General features: G+C 39.8%; 1 protein-coding gene across 1 annotated transcript in view; it reads left to right on the forward strand.

Moving 5' to 3' along the window:
- LOC114492855 (broad substrate specificity ATP-binding cassette transporter ABCG2) overlaps positions 1-23,926 on the forward strand; it is a 70,736-nt gene that overhangs the window by 9,761 nt on the left and 37,049 nt on the right. The window contains exons 5-9 of the mRNA XM_028507431.2: positions 255-412; positions 11,779-11,930; positions 13,162-13,266; positions 14,221-14,471; positions 18,580-18,662. Of these exons, the coding sequence (XP_028363232.1) occupies positions 255-412; positions 11,779-11,930; positions 13,162-13,266; positions 14,221-14,471; positions 18,580-18,662 (749 nt within the window). The remainder of the gene's footprint in view (positions 1-254; positions 413-11,778; positions 11,931-13,161; positions 13,267-14,220; positions 14,472-18,579; positions 18,663-23,926) is intronic.

Below are 23,926 nucleotides of genomic sequence, written 5' to 3' on the forward strand. Positions count from 1 at the left end.
GACATGATGAGGAACATACAGAATTATTTAAAGCGTGGGTGTCATATCAGGCTTATCCACATACCAGCTTTAAACTGAGCCTCAGTTTAATTTAAGAGACCCACTTCTTCTCCCAGATACTCACTTCTTTGTTGTTCAGAATAAATGAGGAGGTGAGATAAAATGCCTCTTACAGGGTTAGCACATGTCAGGAGCTCAACAAACAACAGTGACTGTGTTTGTTATTGTTAATAATGTGACCATTTGTGTGTTAGGTTGGAACTCAGTTTACCCGTGGTGTGTCTGGAGGAGAAAGAAAAAGGACGAGTATTGGAATGGAGCTTATTACCAATCCATCCATCTTATTCCTGGATGAGCCCACAACTGGCTTAGACTCAAGCACAGCAAATGCTGTCCTTTCACTCCTGAAGAGGTAAGTGCTATGGGAATATTATTCTTGCATTCATGCAATATCTGGTGGCCTGCTGTGTGCCAGGTATTAATCTTGGCTCAGTGCATTCAGCCATGAGCACTACACACACATTTCTTCTTTCTCATTTTGGAGAGGAACTGTCAATTAACAAGTATAAGTGTTTGAAGAAGAACAAAGGAGGATACGAGTATAGGGAAGACTGATGTGGTGGGGTGGAAGGTGCCGTATTGCATAATAGGATGGTCAGGGAAGACCTCAGTGATGTGCCATTTGAGCTTTGAGTGAGACCCGGGTTCCTGGGGGAAGAGAGTTCCAGTTGGAGGGAACAGCCAGTGGCCCTGAAGCTGACCGTGCCTAATGTGTTTGGAACTGAGGAGGCCAGAGGGACTAGAACCCAGTGACCTAAGGTGAGTGGCGTGTTGGTTAGTGAATTGGTTTGCTCTGGCTGCCATAACAGTGTACCACAAAGTGGGTGACTTAAACAACAGAAATTAGTTTATTCACCATCTTGGAGACTAGATCTTGAAAGTTGAAGATCAAGGATTATTTTTTCTAGGCCTTTATCTTAGGCTTTTGGTTGTCTTCTCCCTGTGTCTTCACTTCATATTCCCTCGGTATGTGTGTCTTAATTACCTATTCTTGTAAAAACTCTAGTTATTATTGGACTAAGGCTCACCCATATGACCTTCTTTAGCCTTAATTACTTCTTTAAAAATTCTACCTGCAAATACATTCACATTTACATTATCACAGAGATAATGGGGCTTAGGAAGTCAACATATGAATTTTTTGGGGGGGTGTGTGTGGCACAAATCAGTTCTTAACAGTTAGAATAGGACATGAGCCCTGTCTAGAGTGGCTCATGGGTTGGGTGTTGTCCCACAAGCTGAAAGGTCACAGGTTCGATTCCTGGTCAGGGTACATGCCTGGGTTGCAGGCCAAGTCTCCCTTTGGGGCTTGCAATAAGCAACCAGTCAATGTTTTTCTCATACATCAGTGTTTCTCTCTCTTTCTTTTCCTTCCCATCTTCCTCTTTCTCTGTCATAAATAAATAAAATCTTTAAAAAAAAGAGTAAGACATGCAGTGGAATTGAGTGGGCATCATATTATATGGGCTTTTGTAGGCCACTGTAAGAACTCTGGCTTTTACTGTCCCTAGGTGACATGGGAACCTTTTAGAGAGTTTTAGAAGGGGGTTGTGGCAGCCGTGTGGAGAAAAGACTGTACATTGCGCAAGGGTGAGTGTAAGGAAACCAGTTAGGAGGCTGTAGTAGCTCAGTTGAGATATTATTATGGCTTTGAGTAGGATGGTAGGGGTTAGTGGTAAGAAGTGGGTGGATTCTCGATTTATTTTGTAGATAGGACCAATAGGATTAGCTTATGAAGTGAACATAGGGTGTGATTATTGAGAATGACTTTAAAGATTTAGGGCCCCAACAATGGAAGAATGGAGTAAAAGGGAAGGCATTTCCTTTTATCAAGAAAGAAGACTGTGGATCATGTTAATAGGAGAAATTTCCATATTTAAGTTGTTAACATTTTTACATTAATTTTTTTATGTTTCTATCTTAGAGAAAAGTTATCAAAATTATACAAAGAAATCTTGTGTGTTCTTAGGTAGATTCCCCAACTCTTAGCATTCAACCACTTTTGCTCTTCCTCTGTACCCCTCCTCCTCCATACCTCTGTCTTTTTTTTTAACACCTGCCACCCCTAAATACTCTGGAGTATACTCCAAAAAACAAGGACAGTCATCCATTACCACCTTGTACCCTTCCCGGCCAGGAAGTCATTTATACCATTGCTGCCACTCAATCCATAGACTACAACCAGACTTCAGCATCTTCCTGAGAAGTGTCTCATCTTCCTTTCTGTCTTAGATTCCTCTGCAGAAATCATCTTTTCAAAGTCTAATTGGTTTCTCAGTTTTCCTTGTGTCTCATGTCCTGACCTAGCATTGAGAGTACATTTTATAGGACACAAGCATCATTCTTCATGCTGGAAAGCTCTGACCCAATCTTTTTCACGTTCCACCATGCATACTAATCACCTGAGGTCTTGTTGAAAATATATATTCTTCTTCTGCAGCTCTGCATAGGAGGCCAAGTTTCTCCATTTCGCTGGGAGATACTGATGCTGATGCCATTGGTGCTCAGTCCAGGCTTAGAGCAGCACGACTCTCACAACAGTCCCCTTCCCTTCTTCTAGTCCTTTACTATTGCCCACTGACTGAAGTTCCAGCTTCTCAATAAAGGGATTCATCATGGGCTTATTTAAAAATTTTTTTCTGAGGTTATATTTATAAAAGCTGGGAACAGCAAAATAAGGAAGGGCTTAAGATAAAAGAAGCAATAGGAGAGAGGCCTAGGCAGGGCCCCTTTGGCTTTCTAGAAACGTTATAGGAAAGAAATGAGCCAAGGTGAGGCTGCTATTGGCTCACCGAAAAATCAGAGAAAAATGGCCTTAGAGACAGGTTCAGGGGTTTTGTTACTCTCTCTTCCCCTGGTTGCATGTCTCTTGGGAGCCCTCAAAGTTAAAAAAAATTAGTACCTGCTGGAGAGAAGGGCACAGGTGCACTCCAAGACAGGCACTCCCACAAGCTGATTTTCTGAGGCAGTCTCTTTTGTTAACTTCTCTTCTTTTCATCCCTCAACCCATCCCTGCAATGAAACTGAGCTACTGCAGCTTCCTGAACACATCTTGTCATCACACACTTTGTTCTCCATGTTCCCTCACCTTGACTAGTCTTTCTCTTTCTTCGAGGCTTATTCCTGTTGGCCCCCTTGCCATACTATTTCATATCTTCTTTAGACTGGGAATATAGTCTCCCATTTTTGCTTACAAAGCATCCTCATTCTATTCCACATTGTATTGGAATGATTGATTTACTGGCCTGATTCCTCTTTGAGGAAGAACAAACTTGTACACACTGCTAGCATATATTCAGTGCTTTAAAAAATGCTTCAATTGAAGTGATTCTATTAATAAAATAGTTTAAATCAAACAGTTTGTCGATAGTGCTTTTGGTCTTTGTTTCTTTGGCCTATAAGGAACAAATCCTGTGTAAAGGTAGTTTAGGAATGTTTTGGCCATGGGCCCTGCTGTCGCAGCCCTGCCCCTTCTGTGACATCTTTGGCCAGCTGTTTACCCTTCTGAGCCTTTTCTTTAAAATGAAAGTTTAGTACTGATGCTACTGTCAGTATTGCCAATATTGTCCAATAACAATATTGTGAAAATTCAGATGCGATTATCTGGAAAGTATTTAACAAAGTCATGGTAAGTATTTAGTAATGTTAATTTTACCGTAAGGACAGAAGAATGAACACCAACTTCTATAGAACCAGGAGACTTCAGTGATCAATGAGAATGGGACGTACAACTGTTGTGTTAATATTTAGTCCATACTAAGTTCTTGAGTGTACTTTCAAGTTATCTAGATGCCTGTTAAAAATATGGATTCCCTAGTCCTGATTGGGTGGCTTAGTTGGAGCATCGTCCCATACTCCAAAAGGCAGTGGGTTTGATTCTTGGTCAGGGCAGATATGAGAGGCAACCAATTGATGATTCTTACATTGATGTTTCTCTCTCTTTCTTTCTCCCTTTCTGTCCTTCTCTCTCTCACACTTCCTCTCTCTCTAAAAGCAATAAACATATACTCAGGTGGGCATTGCAAATAAAGAGGAAAAATATGAATTCCATAAACACAGTAGGTGTGAGAAGACTATCCAAGGATCTGCAGGGTTTTTTTTTTGTTTGTTTGTTTGTTTTGTTTTTTTTTAATATATTTTATTGATTATGCTATTACATTTGTCCCATTTCCCCTTTCTCTCCCCTCCACCCTGTACCCCCTCCCACCCACATTTCCCCCTTTAGTTCATGTCCATGTGTCATACTTATGAGTTCTTTAGTTTCTACATTTCCCGTACTATTCTTGCCCTCCCCCTATCTATTTTCAACCTACATTCTATGCTACTTATTCTCTATACCTTTCCCCCCTCTCTCCTCCTCCCACCCCCCTGCTGCTAACCCCCCATGTGCCCTCCATTTCTGTGGTTCTGTTCCTGTTCTAATTGTTTACTTAGTTTCTTTTGGTTTTGCTTTAGGTGTGGTTGTTAATATTTGTGAGTTTGCTGTCCTTTTACTATACATGTCTTTTCTTTATCTTCTTTTCTTAGATAAGTCCCTTTAGCATTTCATAAAATAAGGGCTTGGTGACGATGAACTCCTTTAACTTGACCTTATCTGAGAAGCACTTTATTTGCCCTTCCATTCTAAATGAGAGCTTTGCTGGATAGAGTAATCTGGGATGTAGGTCCTTGTCTTTCATGACTTGGAATATTTCTTTCCAGCCCCTTCTTGCCTGTAAGGTCTCTTTGGAGAAATCAGCTGACAGTCTGATGGGAACTCCTTTGTAGGTGACTGTCCCCTTACCTCTTGCTGCTTCTAGGATTCTCTCCTTCGTTTTTACCTTGGCTAATGTAATTATGATGTGCCTTGGTGTGTTTCTTCTTGGGTCCAACTTCTTTGGGGCTCTCTGAGCTTCTTGGATTTCTTGGAAGACTGTTTCCTTTGCCAGATTGGGGAAGTTCTCCTTTATTATTTGTTCAAATACGTGCTCAATCTGTTGCTTTTCCCCTTCCGATTCTGGTACCCCTATAATTCGGATATTGGAACGTTTAAAGGTGTCTTGGATGCTCTTAATCTTTTCCTCAATTTTTTGAATTCTTATTTCCTCATGCTTTCCTGCTTGGTTGATTCTATCTTCCTTCTGGTCCACTGTATTGTTTTGAGACTCATATTCCTTCCTTTCACTATTGGCTCTCCTCCGCGTGTCTTCCTGCATCTGTTTTATGGTAATCTGCATTCTTTCATCTAAATTTCGTCCAAAATCAACCAGTTCCGTGAGCTTTCTGATCACCAGTGTTTTGAACTGCGCATCTGATAGATTGGCTAATTCTTGGTCGCTCAAAAGGATGAGTCCTGGGGGACTGATCTGCTCTGTTGAAAACATGTTTTTTTTTTTTTTTCCCCCGTCTCTCCTTTTTTTTTTTTTCCGGTCTGGTTCCTCTTGTTATGGTGGGGGGCGGAGCCTTAGGTGCTCACCAGGGCTGGGCACCCCAGTCACTAGATTGTGACGTTATATGTGGGGGCGGGGCGGGAGCGGGAGCGGGAGAAAACAATGGCGGTAGTTCCGTTCCCCTGGACTCAGACCCTTGTCTGGGCTTCTGGGCCGCGAGTTCTGCCCTGGTCCACAATCGCTACCCCTCTGGGTCTGCCAGCCGCAGCTTGCGTACTCAGGGATCACCGCTGCCTTCTTGCGTGCCGGATGGCTTTTGCGCCGAATTCGCGCCAAACCTTCCCCCGACCTCCGCGCACTGCCAACCTGAGCCAGCCCCGCGCCCGCCCGGCTCGTCTTTTCCTACCAGTCCGGATGAACACGTCTACTTCAACTTCTTGGCTGCCCGACTTCCATTCAGATAAATCCTCTGCCGGATCTGGGTGTTATTCTGATAGTAAATTATTGTTGTAAATTATTGGTTTTCTAATCTTGGTTGTACGAGGAGGTACGGTGCGTCCGCCTATTCCTCCATCTTGCTGGAAGTCCCGGATCTGCAGTTTTTAATTAATGTTCTAGTGGGTTCAGGACCATTCATGGGACACATTTTAAGAAACCTTTGTCTGTTTCTGAGAAGATGGAGGTGTAGGTAGATATGCTTTTCTTCCTCACACAACCAAAAGAAGGATAACAATCAATTTAAAAACAAAAAACAACCAGAACTGCCAGAAAATTGAACTGTATGGGGGTCTTACAAACAAGGAGTTAAAGAAACATTCATCCAGCCTGGTAGGAGGGGTGGAGATAGGAAATGGGGGTGGCAAGGATGTGGGACAAGGTGGTGGCTGGTGGACTGGGGTGGGTGAGGAGGCAGCTGGTGGACCACAGTATCCCAAGTTTGCATGTGGATAAGTGGGAGGAACAACTGGGAGTGACGCGGATCACAACCCAGGGTTCCAGCATGGGAAACTAAAGCCTCAAAATCTCTGGCTGTAAAAACCTGTGGGGGATGTAGTGGTGAGAGAAACTCCCAGTCTCACAGGAGAGTCCACTGAAGGGACCCACAGGATCCTAGAATGTACACAAGCCCACTCACTTGGGAATCAGCACCTGAAAGGTATAATCTGCTTGTGGGAAGAGAGGAAAGTGACTGAAAGTGGAGCTAGAGCCAAGCAAGCGACATTGCTCCCTCTTTCACTGCCGCGGTCCAGCCGCAGCTAGGTCCAGGGTTTCCTGAAAGGTGGGTAAAGTGTCGGCAATGGGAGACAGACGACAACACGCCTTAGAGGACAGTGATGCTCTGTTCCGTTTATTGCAAGTACAAGCAGGTTTTTATACTTTCATTTTTAGCAGTGATTGACATTTGCGATTAGGTAAAGCAGAAAAAAATTAATACAAAGGTAACCAGGAAAAATACAAAAATTCCCATAGATTCAGTTATATTAAACAAAGATTATTGTAACCATGAGAGCCATAAATCAGACAATTAGAAATAGCTGTACGTACAGAGTTTGAATGTCTTATTGTTTATTAAAATTCTCAGAATTTGTCATGGGGCAAAAGGACACGGTAAATTGAACAGAAGTTATAGGAAATTTATTATAAGGCCTTTGTGATGTTTAACTTACCTATTTATCTTTTCTGTCTAAAATATTTCTTTATGTACCATGGACTTTAACTCCCTGGTAACTGTTTCTACGTGCTTAATTTATAATAGTTAACCAGCTTTTCTTATTTCTTTGCCTGTCTAATTCTATTTGATATATATTCCTACTCAAGGTAAATATAACAGCGGGGCTGTTACTCCAGCAACTTTTAGACACTCAGGGGCTATTTCATTAGAGGGGATTTTATTCTCTGGTCAGGGAATTATTTTATACAACTTCATTGGAATTATGCAAATCAATAAACCTGAGATACAGATATTTAACAATCCCACCACCTTTTAATCTCCAAAACAAACAGGTAAGGAGAGATAAACAGGAAATTCAGCTACAATAAACTCTTTTTATTTCTTAGTTAATAAACACCAGGGAGGTCTGCTTCGAGCTAGCCTTTCCATGAAATTTAGACTATTATAAAACACTTGAACTTCATCCTAATTGACCATTCTAATGTCACCTTCATTATATGCTCCTGTATAAGGCAATGGGAGATCTGGAACCCTCTGGAGACCATTAGCTCCTTTTGGGGGATACCATAATTTGCCAATAATCTAATATGCTACCCAGGGGTATCCCTGGGCTGTGGGTAAGGGTCTATATAGTTTTTTTCTTGTTTTCTAGAAAGACTCTTTGTATCTATGGGTAAGGAACAGGCATGGGAAAGTCCGCCAATAATTCAACCTATTGTAACTGATTTATGAATTCTTTTATGGGAACAATCGGGGATAATTTCTTACTCAGGTTTATAAACACTATATTTAAAACAATCTGGGCATGATTCAATAGTCTAGGGAGAACTAGTTGTCCCTTCAGAATTTCCCTCAAAATCAATCATTGACTCTTTTCGAGCCTCTTTCTTCTCATGTTCTGTTCTTATGGGAATCAGGGTACAAAGTAAGACCATGATTAATATTAGCAAGGAAATTATTAAAAGCAATCCCCAGAAAAATTACCGCCCCCCCCTTGGTATGCCATGCTCTCTTCCAGGAAGATGGATTCCTTGAATGCCCTCTTTCCATGTTCAGACCTTGTCAAAAAACATGGTTGGAAGAGGGCGTGGCATCTGACCCCTCCCCCACATACAGCGCCACAAGTCAGCAAAATGGTTTGCCCAGCCCTTGTGAATACCTAAGGTTCTGCCCCTTACAAAATAACATGTGCACTGAGAAAATGAAATATGGCCCAAATGAAAGAACAGATCAAAACTGCAGAAAAAATTAAGCAACAAGCAGATAGCCAACCTATCAGATGCAGAGTTCAACACACTGGTAATCAGTATGCTCACAGAAATGACTGAGTACAGATACAAAATAAATGAAGACGTGAAGGCTATGAAAAGTGAAATAAAGAAAAATATACAGGGCACCAAGAGTGAAGGGAAGGAAACCGGGACTCAGATCAACAATTTGGAACAAAAGGAAGAAACAAACATTCAACAAGAACAGAATGAAGAAACAAGAATTCAAAAAAAAATGAGGAGAGGCTTAGGAACCTCTGGGGCAACTTTCAATTTTCCAACATAGGAATCATAGGGGTGCCAGAAGGAGATGAGGATAGCAAGAAATATTTGAAAAATAATGAAGGAAAACTTCCCCAATTTGGCAAAGGAACTAGACACACAAGTCCAGGAAGCTCAGAGAGTCCCAAAGAAGTTGGATCCAAGGAGAAACATACCAAAACACATCATAATTAAATTACCCAAGATTAGAGACTTCTGAGCAAGATGAAGACATAGGTAGATATACTGTGCCTCCTTGCACAATGAAAAGAAGGACAACAAATTTAAAAGCAAAAATCAACCAAAACTCCCATAAAATCTAACTGTATGGAAGTCTAACAACCAAGGAGTTAAAGAAGAAACATTCATCCAGGCTGGTAGGAGGGGCAGAGACAGGCAGCCAGGTTGGAGAGGACTCATAGCACAGTGGTGGCTGGAGGACCAGGGCTGGCCAGGTGGTGGCTGGTGGACTGGGAGGTCCCACATTTGTGTGGGTATAAACTGGGAGGAACAACTGGGGAGTGAGACAGACCACATAACCCAGGTTTCAGTGTGGGGAAATAAAGCATCAAAACCTCTGACTGAAAAATCTTGTGGGGGTTGAGGTGGCAGGAGAAACTCCTAGCTTCACAGGATAATTCATTGGAGAGACCCACAGTGTCCTAGAACATGCACAAACCCACCAACCTGGGAATCAGCACCAGAAGGGCCCAATTTGCTTGTGGGTAACTGAGGAAGTGACTGAAAGCTGGCCAAGAGCCAAGCAAGCATAATTGTTCCCTCTCAGAACCTTCCACCACATACAGTGTCACAACGCAGCTACCAGGGTTGCCCCACCCTGGCTAATACCTAAGACTCCACCCCTTACTATATAACAGGCACACCAAGAAAAAAAAATGGCCTAAACGAAAGAACAAGTCAAAGCTCCAGAAAAAGTACAACTAAGCAATGAAGAGATAGCCAACCTATCAGATGCAAAGTTTAAAACACTGGTAATCAGGATGCTCACAGAGATGGTTGGTATGGTCACAAAATAGAGGAAAAAGTGAAAGCTATGCAAAGTGAAATAGAGGAAAATGTATAGGGAACCAACAGTGAAGGAAAGGAAACCAGGACTCATCAACAATTTGGAACAAAAGGAAGAAATAAACATTCAATCAGAACAGAATGAAGAAACAAGGATTCAAAAAAATGAGAAGAGGCTTAGGAACCACTTGGACAAGTTTAAACATTCTAACATGTGAATCATAAGAGTGCCAGAAGGAGAAGAGGAAGAGCAATAAATTGAAAACTTATTTGGAAACATAACAAAGGAGACCTTCCCCAACCTGGCAAAGGAAATAGACTTTCAGGAAGTCCAGGAAGCTCAGAGAGTCCCAAAGAAGTTGGACCCAAGGAAGCACACACCAAGGCACATCACGGTTACATTAGCCAAGATTAAAGATAAGGAGAGAATCTTAAAAGCAGCAAGAGAAAAGGAGACAGTTACCTATGAAGATATTCCTATAAGGCAATCAGCTGATTTCTCAAAAAGAAATCTTATAGGCAAGAAGGGGCTGGAAAGAAGTGTTTGAAGTCATGAAAGGCAAGGACCTTCATCCAAGATTACTTTTATCCAGCAAAGCTTTCATTTAGAGTGGAAGGACAGATAAAGTGCTTCCCAGATAAGGTAAAGTTAAAGGAGTTCATCATTACCCAGCCCTTATTATATAAAATATTAAAGGGACTTATCTAAGAAAAAGAAGATCAAAAGAACAGTAAAATGACAACAAATTCATAGCTATCAACAACGAAACAAAAAAAACAGAAACAAAAACAAAAACACACTAATACACTAAGCAAACAACTAGAAGAGGGACAGAATCACAGAAATGGAGATCACATGGAGGGGTCAGTGGGCTGGGAGAAGGGGAGAATGGGGGAAAAGGCACAGGGAATAAGAAGCATAAATGGCAGGTACAAAATAGAAAGGGGTAGGTTAAGAATAGTATAGGAAATGTAGAAGCCAAAGAAGTTATATGTATGATCCATGGGCATGAAATAAGGGGAGGGAAAGCTGGTGGGAAGTGGGGTGGGGGGAGTAAGGGGGGATGGGACAACTATAATGGCATAATCAATAAAATATATTTAAAAAATAAATTACCTAAGAGTAAAGATAAGGAGAGAATTTTAAAAGTAGCAAGAGAAAAGGAGACAGTTACCTATGAAGGAGTTCCCATTAGGCTATCAGCTGATTTCTCAAAAGAAATCTTGCTGGCAAGAAAGGGCTGGAAAGAAGTATTCAAAGTCATGAAAAGCAAGGACCTACAACCTGGATTTTTCTACCCAGCAAAGCTATCCTTTAGAATGGAAGGGCAGGTAAAGTGCTTCCCAGATAAGGTCAAATTCATGAAGTTCATCATCACCAAGTCCTTATAATAATAATAATAAATGTCAAAGGGATTTATCTAAGAAAAAGAAGATCAAAAATATGAGCAGTAAAATGACAACAAACCCAGAATTATCAACACCCGAACCTAAAACAAAAACGAAAACAAAAGCAAATCAAGCAAACAACTAGAACAGGGACAAAATCACAGAAATGGAGATTACTTGGAGCAATATTGGTGGGAAGGGAAAAGGGGGAGAAGAGGGGGAAAAGTACAGGGAATAAGAAGCAAAATTGGCAGGCACAATATAGACAGGAGAAGGTTAAGAATTGTATAGGAAATGGAGAAGCCAAAGAGCTTATATGTATGACCCATGGACATGAACTAAAGGGGGGCAGGTAATGCTGGAGGGAGGGGGTTGTAGGGCAGAGGGGGAGAAAGGGGAGGAGAAAATTAGGGACAACTGTAATAGCACAATCAATAAGATATACTTAAAAAAAGCAAATAGCCAAAATGCACTAATAAAAGACCAATTTTAAAAGTAACTCAAATACATGGTGGCTTAAATTGAAAAAAACAGTAAAAGAAAAAGAAACTTGTCTTTCATAACAACATTGAAGGACAATGCTTAACTATCAGATGATGTAAGGTATGATGTTCGTAAGAGAAAATCAAATGGAACCATGAACAAGTGAGGTAAAGGCAGGAATATGGTTTTTTACTAAGAAGTGAAAGTATCAGATGTCTAATTACTTGTTACTTTCTCACCTCTACCTTAGGATGTCTAAAGGAGGACGAACCATCATCTTCTCCATTCATCAGCCTCGTTTTTCCATCTTCAAGTTGTTTGATAGTCTCACGTTGTTGGCCTCAGGACGACTAATGTTCCATGGGCCTGCTCAGGAGGCCTTGGAGTACTTTGCGTCAGCTGGTGAGGCTGCCTTTTTGTGCATGAGATCCTTCATTAACAGGGTCCTGAAAGAGAGCTGAGGAAATGGATGGGAGTGTAGTTTGAGCTTCGCATAGATGTGTTTGGGTTCCACCACTCCAGAACACCCTTGATCAGTTTGGTGCTGGAATTTGTCTTCATTTCACACCCCTGGCTTGTTGTACTGGACTGTTTCTTGTACTATTTCAGGATGCACACATTCTCTGTGTATGCTTAGGACTATTTCTGTTGGGCCCATATCAGTTCTGCTTCCCAGTTCTGGTGCCCTTTTCCTAACAGTTCAATAAATATATTGGCCTCATAGGCAGTTACCTGTCAGTTGAACATTTTTGGAAAGGCCTCATACCCCCCATCCCCCCAAAATATTTGTCTTCTTGACCAAATAACCAATCAGGTTATATCATTTTTATCCCCTGCATGGAATGTCAGTCTGCCTTGATGAAGGTTCATGGAGATGCTGCTTAATGTTGTAGTAGCATTAGATTGCAGATTTAGTTCTTGAGGGACATAAATGACTTACCAGGCACTAGAATGGCTACTGCTGAGTCTGACTTTGGCACACCAACATTTCTGACAGTTCTGGGCAACCTGGTTTATTTGAGGTGAAATGCTGTAATTTATTTTATGGTTCATGTAGTAGTCTGCCTCATTTTATAGGTATTTGGACATTACTATAGATGATGCTCCATGACTCAAACTATAGTTTTAAATGTTCCCTAGCTATTTTTTAAAATTTGTTTTTGTATAATCTCTGCCACTTAAAAATAATCCAGGACACTTGGGTACGGGGAATAGAGGGGAGAGGAATCTAAAAGTCAGAGTACTGGCCACATTTAGTTCAGATAATCAGGCACAAGAAGTGAAGGTAAAGCGTTCAGGTATGCCATGCAGATCACATCCTCTTGAGGATGCTGCTCTGGTGATTGGTTTTCTATTGGAATTATAGTAGCATGGGAGGTGATAGTTTGGACCTGAATTTAGTAGGTATAGACGCAACCATCGCTAAAGTGGATATTGGCATTGTGGTAGTTGCTGGTGGAACCCAGAGAACGGAACACACTCTGGGCTTCTCCCAAACACCATCCTGTTGTGCCTTAGCTGCCTTTGGCATGATACCTTGCTTTTAAGAGCATTAGTCCAAATTGCGGCTTTTTTATTCTTTTTCAACATATATGTTGTTTTTCTTGTGTATCTGATTTACGTTCTTTTGAAGGTTACCACTGTGAACCCTATAATAACCCTGCAGACTTCTTCCTCGATGTCATTAATGGAGACTCCTCTGCTGTGGTGTTAAACAGAGCGAACAAAGATGAGGAAGGTATGCACATCTGTCAACAGTCACAGATTATTGCCTCATTGAGTTGCTTGGTAGCTCATGGAAATGTGGCTTCGTGAGTTTATATTACTAATGGTGCTCTCTGATACCAGTTGTCTTAGTCCATTTGAGGTAACAAGAATACCATAGGCTAAGTGGCTTAAACAACAATCACTTATTTCTTAGTGTTCTTGAGCCTGAGCAGTCCATCATCAATTGCCAGGAGATTTGTTGTCTTTTGGGGCCTCACCACCTGGTTCATAGGTGGACTACCATATTCTCCTTGTGGCCTCACATGGTGGCCATGGGGTGGGAGCTCTCTAGGGTTACTTTCATAAGGGCACTAATCTCATTCATAAGGGTTCCACCCTCATGACCTAATCACTCCTCAAATTCACCACCTTCAAATATCATCACATTTGGGGACTGGATTTCAGCATATGAATTTTGGGGGGACTCAAAACATTTTGTCTTTAGCATCAGTCAACATAGGTTTTGTTGTCCATGAGTGCTGTGTTTTTGATTCAATTTATAATTGAGAATTTATATGATAGTGTCAGTTCTAAGGGGAGTTTTCATTAAAAATATGCTCATTTTTATACAGTGTTTTGATATAAGAAACTGAGCCATTTATGCATTTGTACATAGTAGAAAGCAAGGACTAGATTTTTATATTAAGAAATATAACTCTCTATGGGAAGATTTTTATTTTAAAAGACTCAGGGTACAAATATAATAGCTAGGAAATGGTGAGTGTGTCTGCTGCATCTTCAGCATATGGAAGTAGTCAGGACAATTAACTACATTTTTCTAATGTGTAAAGTAATGACAGACCTAATAATTTTTATATTCAAGTTAGAATTAAGTTTTAGGGAAGAATTTAATAAAGGGATTCCAGAAAAATAGCTAAATCTGTTATTTTATTAATATTTTCCTCTGTCCACTTTTATTCCAAAGCCAAGGGGACTGAAGAACCTTCCCAGAGAGATAAGCCACTCACAGAAAAATTAGCTGAGTTTTATGTCAACTCTGCCTTCTTCAGGGAAACAAAACTTGAATTAGATCAACTCTCAGAAGTTCAGAAAAAGAAGAAGAGTGTGGCCATCAAGGAGGTCACCTATGCCACCTCCTTCTGTCATCAAGTCAGATGGATCTCCAAACGTTCATTCAAAAACTTGCTTGGTAATCCAGAGGCCTCCATAGCTCAGGTAACCTGAGAGATTCTTCTGATCATGCTGTGAAATGTTCGCGTGAGCATTAGATTCCAATATAAACTATTACATCATTATACATATCCTCTGCCAACACTTCTATCTCACTTGATTTGGGACACAGAAATAGTCAATAGAACAAATAAAACACCATCTTTTAACTATGCATAATGTTTTTAGTGGGTGTTTTGGACTACCTAATTCAGAATTTTTATTGATTTAGACAAGCTGTAATAGATCATGATTGTATGGAATTTTTTTTTCAGAAACAAAGTAAAGGAATGAATTATTTAGCCCCATTTGTGGTTTTCTGGTAGCTGCACGTGTTCATTTCCTGACTCAGTCAACAAGTCCCTGTTGAGCATGTGCTGTTAGCACATTGGGGAGCTTGTACACAGCAGTGAACAAAATGAGTAAAAACAAAATTCCCTGCTCTCCTGGAACAAACTTTCTTATGAGGAGAGACAGCTGATAAATTCCTCCAGAAATAAAATGTATAGTGTGGCAGAAGGAAAAATGGGCTATGGGGAAACTTTCAGTAGGAAGGTGGAGAAAGGAAGAGAGAGAGAAGGAAGGAAATGAGAGGGGAAAGTGGGAGAGAGGGAAAGGGGTTGGTTTGCATTCTAAGTCAGGTGGTCAGGGAAGCCTTCACCTGGATGTCAGTGAGTGCACCTGAGCGTGGGAGGGGCCGCCGCTGTCTGAGGGAAGAGCCTGTGTGCAAAGGCTGTTCCTTATCTCTGACCTGCATTTAGGGGTTCTGATCCGGGAGACACCAGGCACCTCAGTCAGTTTGCAAGGAACACAAAGGTGGTGAGCAAGCTTGACTTGTGTTCAGTAAGGCTGCTGTTCACTTTCAGGTTAAATTTCTCTTCATTAAGATGAAATCATGTGCTTTTCTTTTGTGGGCTGGAGCTGTTGAGTTGTTGACTATTATTCCTTTATGGGTTTTGTTTTTCTCAAGTCCCCTGTCATACAGAATCTTGGTATTTTCAGTTTGTTGGTCCATCATTTCTAAGAAAACAAATTTAGACAGTTATTTTTGTTACTTTTATTACCAGTCATTGAATTTCTGTTGACTACTAAAAGATGCCCCATAGTTGGCTCTAATGAACCATTACTGACATCTTACTATGTGTCCCATAGTTTTCATACTTACGTAGTGTTGCCTTCTAAGTGTTAATACTGAGAGCCTGGATCCTTCTTTAAGATTTACTGCTAATTGCTTTAGATATTTTTGGTAATTGTAGTTTGGGATTTCTGTCAGAGCATGAGTAGTTTTGTGTACCATCTATCCAGGGTAAATTTTTATACTTTTAGAGTAGATTTGATGTCATTTGGAAACAAGTCTGGTGAATCAGGTCAATCTGGTTGCCCACTGGTCACCAATGAGATGGTGTAGTGGACTTCATTCTGTAGTGTGATTTATGCATCATGCTTTTGACTTGGAGAAGAACTCCAATTTCTCTTGCCTCTAAAAGTGGCTTATAAGTGTCATGTCCAAGACACATATATTGTAGTTCTGGTCAAGGTGCAATTAGAGTGTGGAACTCTTTCTAATACACCACAGTTCTGCACCTTTTGGTGCTAGGCTTCCTTGAGCTGTGAAGCCCAGGCTTAGTATGTCCAGGTCACATGTTCAGCTGACTTGCCTCTTCAGTGAACTCAGTTCCATTGAAGGAATTCCAGCAATTCTCAGAGCCCTGGAAATCTCATAGAATAAGGATAGAAGCTTGCATCTCTGAGCATCTGAATGTAGAGGTGGTATGGCTCTTGTTTAGATGTTTAAATACTGAAATATTAATTTTCAGCAAGAGTAGGCAGACCTTTTATATAACGACCAAATAGTAAATGTTTTAGGCTTTGTGTGCTATGAGGTTTTTGTGTCAGGTTGTCAACTCTGCCATTTCAATGGGAAAGCAGCTAGAATAACACAGAAACAAATGAGTATGGCTGTGCCCCAATTAAACTATTCATAGATGCTAAAATTTGAATTTTATAACTATTTCATGTGGCAAGAAATATTTCTGTCTTTTTTTTTCAATGATTAAAAATTGGTAAAAACTGTTATCTCATGGACTGGACAGAAATCAGTGGAGCAAGTCATAGTTCTCTGACCCCTGGTTTTAGGTTTTTAAACTGGTATGTGTGTCATTTGCTTCTCTAAACATTTGCATGTTTAACTGCAAAAACATTTTATGGCTTCTTGCTGATAAATCATGTACCTGTAGTCTTACAGCTATACTTCAGTTTGAACTTGTCCTATACACAATTCACACTTTGCTTCTGATAATGCATTTATCCTGAGGTTGTATTTGGAAGATCTTGGATCAATTAGGTTGCCTATATAGGAAGATTAAATGTTCATTTAATGTGTCTTCTGATCAAATCCATTTGGAAAAATGATCATATCTCTTGGAGATTTATCATTTCTATAAGCATGTTAAACATTTAAGTATGGGTTAAATTTTGTAGTTTTGGTCATAAACATTCCTTAGAGCTCACCTTGAGAAATGTTGGTAAATACATTAGAACAAAGATAAAATCACATATTTAGGGGATTTTTTTCTGTACAAAATGGAGGTCTGATACACAGATACACAAACAGGGTTTCTTTGTGTGTTTTGTTGTACAAGATTTACTTTGTCTATTTTCTTTTTAATACAAGAATGAATAACATAGACACACCTGGTAAAAGTATGACAGTATTGCTGGATCAGTCATTTTGTCAATATATTTGAAAGCTGACTTTGGAAATACTTTTAGAGCTTTGAAATTTTAGGTGACCTCCTAATGTTAACACTAATAATCGGGTGGTCTAAAATACCAAGTCTGAATGCAAAAGAAACAGAGCATGTGGAGTGTCCAGTTTAAAAAGTCATAATATTCCTACAGTTATACTTTGTGAAATTACGGACTTGTGTACATGCTCATGCACACATGTTGATGGAGTGAGTCATTGTCACTTGTTTTGGAAACTTGATCTGTTGACATGAACTACAATGTTTTCTGAGGGTAATTAAAATATATCAGGGTAAGAGTTTTTTTTTTTTTCAAATTTCTTATGTCTTATTAACAATGGAATTTTTAAAGGCCATTTCTAATCATTTTTTCCCAGACAGTGGTCCTCACAAATTAGCCTTCACAAATCATGGTTCTGTTTTTCAGTTTGGTTTGCTTCATGTCTAATGTGTACTTAAAAAGTTACTTAAAGTCTGGATACCATTGCACTGTTGTAATACTGAGATTTGTTTTTAATTTTGAAGGTTCCAAGATACATAGTGGTATATATGCTTTTGATTACTGTTTTTTATATTTTATATTTAATATCACATACAAGTACAATAAATGGAATTTCCGTAAATAAATTATATGATAATATAACTCAACCCTTTGCTTATGAAAGTGTTCTTAAGAGATAGTTTATCAACCTTCAGAACAAAAGTGATGTTTATTTAGTCTTCCTTGGACTCATCAAACAGACTAAGTGAAGGTTGTAAGAGCGGGAAAGAATCAGCAGCTTACTTCTGATGTGGGCTGTAGGCCCTACAGGCTGAGGTTGCTGGATAAGCAGTGACAGGAGAATGGGTAACGGAAGCACTTGGGTGCCCTCAGATAAAGCTGACTAAGTGCTTTGGTGACAATGCTCTTTTCTATGCGGGCATGGAGACTCCCCACACCCCCACCTCATAGATGGGCCCCTGGTTACTGCTACTTCCTTATAGTGCAAAATTCTATTGTTAGAGATTTTGTTATGTGTGCTTTATAAATTGTATTCATTTTTGTGTGCTTTAAAAACTGTGTTTTAAATGTTAAGAATTTTTAATATTCTGTTGTTGCTTGAACCTCTTGAAATACTGTACAACTATGCATGTTCACTAGTAGTCTACATGATTCTCCTTCAGTCTCCCCAACACACAGATAAGTTAATTTTTATTTTAATTTAGAGGGCAATCTAATAACATGCACTGTTTTATATTTTCCCAAGGACTTCGGCCAAGTCATTTAAAGTATCTATCTCAATGGAGTGATTTGCTTATTGTAACAATAAATGGTATATAAAGTTTTTACCTTTAATTGAAACTCCTTTTTTTTTCTATTTGAAAAGATAATTATAACAGTCATCCTGGGACTGGTTCTAGGTGCCATTTTCTATGATCTGAAAAGTGACTATACAGGAATACAGAATAGGTAAGTACATTTGGATCTTTAGATTGAAAAAGAACTGTTAATTTTTCTAAGGTTTTAAAAGTCCATTAAGAATTTCAATTTCAGAGAAGTACAGGATAGGGTTGAAAAGTAGAGTAAGTTAGTAAATTGAAAGATGCATAGAAGGGGTAATTTTCTTATACGGCCAGAAAAAGTCCAGCCATTGTTAATATAACAAAAAAGGTTTACACTACATTGATGTAATCTAGCAGCCAAGGAGAGTGGATGGGGATGTGCATGCATGAACAATGACGATTTCACTGTACTAGTCAGTGGGGGTGGTAGACGCTGTTGAGTGAGAATGTATGCTGTGTGGCCATTGCATTCAAAATGACTGAGCAAGTAGAGCAATGAATCTCCATAAAATTTTGCGTTAAGCTTGAACATTTCTCTGTGGAAACTATTTGGATGATTCAGAAGGCTTTCAGGGATGATGCAATTAGTGCAGCACAAATGAAAATGTGATGTAAATACTTCAAAGCTGGTTGAGAAGCTGTTGAAAGTGATCCATGTTCTGGAAGGCTGCAGAAAACAGAGCAGCTGAGAATATTGAATGTGTATGGGCTGCAATCAACAAAGATCTGTGACTGACAGTGTGAGGACTAGAAGCTGATCTGGGGATTCCAAAAACTACTGTGTCTGAGATTTTGATGCAGGGTCTTGGCATGAAATGTGTTGTGGCAAAATTTGTCCTGCAGCTCCTACTGTTAGAGCAGAAGGAACATTGTGCTACAATTGCTAATGACTTGATTCAAACCACAACCAATGAACCAGATTTCCTCAAGAAGGTTATAACTGGAGATTAATCATGGGCCTATGGCTCTGATCCAGAAACAAAGGCTCAGTTGTCTCAATGGAAGTCGCCTGGTTTTCCATGCCTGAAGAAGGCACAACAAAGTCACTGTAAGATCAAGACCATGTTAACTGTGTGTTTTGATTGGGAAGGTGTTGTCCATCACAAGTATAAGCTCTTCCAGGCCAAACAATTAATAAGGAGTACCACCTCAATGTTCTTTCTCGGATCAGAAATACAATACAATGAAAATGGTCCCAGCTATGGCAGCTTCATCACAACAGTGCACCTGCTCATGCATCGCGTCTGGTGCAGAGTTTTTTGGTGAAACATCAAATCACGCAGGTGACCCAAACCCCCTACAGCCCAGATTTGTTGCCCTCACAACTTCTGGCTTTTCCCCAAACAAAAATCCCCTTTGAAAGGGAAGAGATTTCAGATCATTGATGAGATTCAGGAAAATACAGGTATGACGGGGCAGCTGATAGTGATTCCAACAAAGGATTTTGCAGAGTGTTTTGAACAGGGGAAGAGATGCTGGGAGAACTATGTGAAGTCCCAAGGTGCCTCCTTTGAAGGGGACTGAGTGTCATTGTCCTATGTTCAATATTTCTTATATCTTGTATTTCTTCAATGTCTCTATTTTTCATAGTGCATGGATGGATACTTTCTGGACAGGCCTCATATAGTGGTAAAATATACAGAACATGAAGTTTACCCTCCAATCCAGTGGCAATTAGCTGGGCAATTCAGTGGCATTAATTACATTCACATTGTTTTGCAACCGAAGTAGGATAGTTAGAAGCTAAGAAAATTCCTTAGCAAGTGCACTGGGGAAACTGAGACAGCTGATTCATACTGGGCTCATCAAGCACCCTAATTCACCTGCTTCCTTCTCCTTTGAATGACCACTCCCTTAAAAGCTAAGCCCTCAGGACAGCAAGCTTCTTGTCAGCATCAGATAATCTTAGGAGAAAAACCTCCAGTCTGTTGATCACAGAGAAAGAGTTTTGGTTAAGCTGGAGATAACATCTAGGTCTCAGTGTGTTTCAGCGTTGGACCCAGAAAGGCAGAAAAATGAGATGAAGTGACACCATAGCTGGCATCAGGTCCAGCTGCAATGATCAATGACCCCTACTCTAGTACAGACCATGATCCTGACCCTATATGCTCATTTTGATGCATCAGCGTATTAAAAGACAGACCTGGAAAGCTGATAAGATTCTCCCCTGAGACATCCCTTAAAATTCCTGCTTTTAGAAAACCTATAAAAACCCTGATGACAAAGGATACAGCAGGCACTGTCTCCCTAGAGCAAGCCCACGGCCTCTTTTTTCAGGTGTGTAATTCTGCTTTCCTTCTCCTAAGCATTGAAGGTCCCCACAAGACTTGTAACCAGAAGTGTAGTGGGCAAGGGCAGCTTGTCTCGGGCTAACCCCTTGAACCTGTCTTTGGGGCCTTTCTTTTGCTTCTGTAACTTGTTTCCTGAGTCCACGCAGTCCAGCTGGCTCACTTATTCTGCCTATCTAACTTTATTTCTAAAAGGCCAAGGCAGTTCTCTGAGCAGCAAACTGGAACCTTCTCTTCCAGTGTACTTTTGCTTTGCCCTCTAAATAAATTTCCTCTTGCACAAGAGTTCTTGGCTCTGAATTCTTTTTTTGCCAGTGAACTCAAGAACCGAATAGTCAACATTGCTGCCAATGCAACTGTCACAACCATCCAGCTCTAGAACGTTTTTTTCACATTTCCAAAGTGAATCTCTGTACCCACTGAACACTAAGTCCCCATTCGCTCTTTCCCCAGCCCCTAGAAACACCATTATACTTTCTGTCTCTGAATTTGACCACTGTAGGTACCTCATATAAATGGAATCATACAGTATTTGTCCTTAGGTGACTGGCTTATTTATCTCAGCATAGTATCTTCAAGGTTAATCCGTGTTGTAACATGTCATAATTTCTTCCTTTTAAAGGCTGAGTAACATTCCTTTGTGATATTTTGTTTATTTTATTTACCACATTTTGTTTATTCATTTATGTGCCCATGGAGACATGGATTATTTCCACCTTTGGCTGTTGTGAATACTGCTGCTATGAACATGAGTGTACAAATGAATATGTGTTTGAGTCTCACTTTAAATTTTTTTGGCTATGTACCCAGAAGTGGAGTTATTGGATCATTTAGTAATTCTATTATTTTTTTTTTTGAGGAAGTTCCATCCTGTTTTCATACAGCAGCTGCTTCATTTTGTGTTTCTACCAGTAAGGCACAAGGGTTCAGTTTCTCCCCAGCCTGGGTAACACTTAACTGTTTTTCTTTATAACAGCCACCCTAATTGGTATAAATTGATATCTCATTATGGTTTTGATTTGCATTTCCCTACTGATTAGTGGTGCTAAGCATTTTCTCATGTGATCAGAGGCCTTTTGTATATCTTCTTTGGAGAAATGTTTATTCAAATCATTTGCTCTTTTCTTTAACTGGACATTTTTATTGTTGAACTATAAAAGCTCTTTATCTATTCTGGTTACTAACCCCTTATTGCACATAAACTTGTGAATATATTGTGCTATTCTATGGGTTGTCTTTCAGTCTATTGATAGTATCCTTTAATAAATAGGGTTTTAAATTTTTTCACTATCCAGTTTATCTATTTTTGGGGGGTTTTTTTTTTGCCTGTGAACTAATTTCCATTTCAATTTTTTATGTGTTTGATGTGGTGATGTGAACAGCACTCAGTTTTTCCTAACCATAACATGGGATATTACCAGAAAGAATTTAGAATATATTAAATTATTTAACAAAAAGCATTTACTATAAAATAAATTTTTGTAATTGTGAAGTAGGAAGCAATTATGACTTGTTTACACATTCAGTGGCAGAGCTAAACTAGGGACTGAAGTAAAACTCAGTTGTCATTGGTGGCTGCAATTCCCGTTCAGGAACTCAGGTAGAACAGTGGGCTGGGAAATCTGCAGGTGGTTATCGCACACCTTAAAACAAGTGCCATTTTGCAAACCACTCCCAAGATGCGTTCCTCAAACAGGGGACAAGCTGGGTTCTAATCATGTGCAGAGTATGAGCCTCTTTTACCTAGTGGTTACTGTGCAGGGTTGTGGTGATAGCTAAACAAATAATGTGTATGAAGAGAAAAGGTCTTTAAAAAATGTGTCTGGATCCATAAGTTAATGTTAATGACATGGATTACCACCTTAAAAGGAATTACAACACATTAAATTCTTTAACAATAAAAGCTGTTTTACCATAAAATAAATGATCCTATGATTTATAAGGAATTTCCCTATTTACTAGTTCAAATCATTATGAACATTATTGTACTGTTAGAAGAAAGACTTAACAAATTGAGCTGAATGTTGCCATGTCCCCTATTTCTGATATAGGCGATTCCTTTGATATTAGGCTTTTTTAAAAAAAATTATAAAATGTTGCATAGCTGCTTCTGTACTGGGCCTAGCTACATTCCACTTATTCATTATTGTGTAAATATCTACTTTTAAATCAGGCTGTTACCCAAGTTCTGTTCTTTATTATTATCATTATTATTGGTGGTAAAAACAATTATTAAGTATCTACGAACGCTTTGTTTTGGGGGTTGTACACTCAGATTTACATAATGTGCCACTTACTCTCTTAGTTTCAGTTTGCATCCTTAATGTCAATTAAATTGTCTAGTTGTGCAGGGAAGTACAACACTGTTTTGGGGATCTGGGCATTCTTTCATAAAATTTATAGTTCCATCAAAGTGTAGATGAACTGAGTACTTTCTTTTTAGACCTTATTTTACTGACAGGGAAGCATTAATAGTCTTCTTTGTGTGTATGCACAAGATAATTTTCCTTTAGCAGTGTGATTTGCTTTCTTTTTGAGCGCACAGGCAGCCACGTTGGCAGTGGGTTGTCAAGGACAAATACAGGTCCTTCTCATGACTGTGAGATGAATGTGTATGATGTGTTGACAGAACTTTCCCTCCACTGTCTTTCACTTCGTCCCCTCGTGTCTTAGTTCCTTCTTCACTCAACTGTGACAAACTGGCTAAGAGAGGTTTCTAACCTTTGCAGGTTTTGACTATTTCCCTGTTCATGCATTAGGATGGTACTTGTGTTTTCATTAGTTAAAATGAAAGGTGGTGGCATTTTTATGACCTTTGTAATCATCACTTTGGCTGCCATAACCACCCCAGACTGGATGGCTTAAACAACAGATATCAATTTCTTACAATTCAGAAGATGTGGGCGCCACCATGCTGGGTTCTGAAGAGGCCCTCCTCTGGCTTTCTGCTCCCTGCTGAGTCCTCACATGGCCCAGAGAGAGCCCTGACATCTCTTCCCATCATGAGGGCCCCACTCCCATGACCTCCTCTAAACTTAACTTCCTTCCAAAGATGCTACCAGTAAATATCTTCACATTGAGTGGTGGTAGGGCTTCAACATCC

The sequence above is a fragment of the Phyllostomus discolor genome, chromosome 1, assembly GCF_004126475.2.
Source record: "Phyllostomus discolor isolate MPI-MPIP mPhyDis1 chromosome 1, mPhyDis1.pri.v3, whole genome shotgun sequence".
Lineage (NCBI taxonomy): Eukaryota > Metazoa > Chordata > Mammalia > Chiroptera > Phyllostomidae > Phyllostomus > Phyllostomus discolor.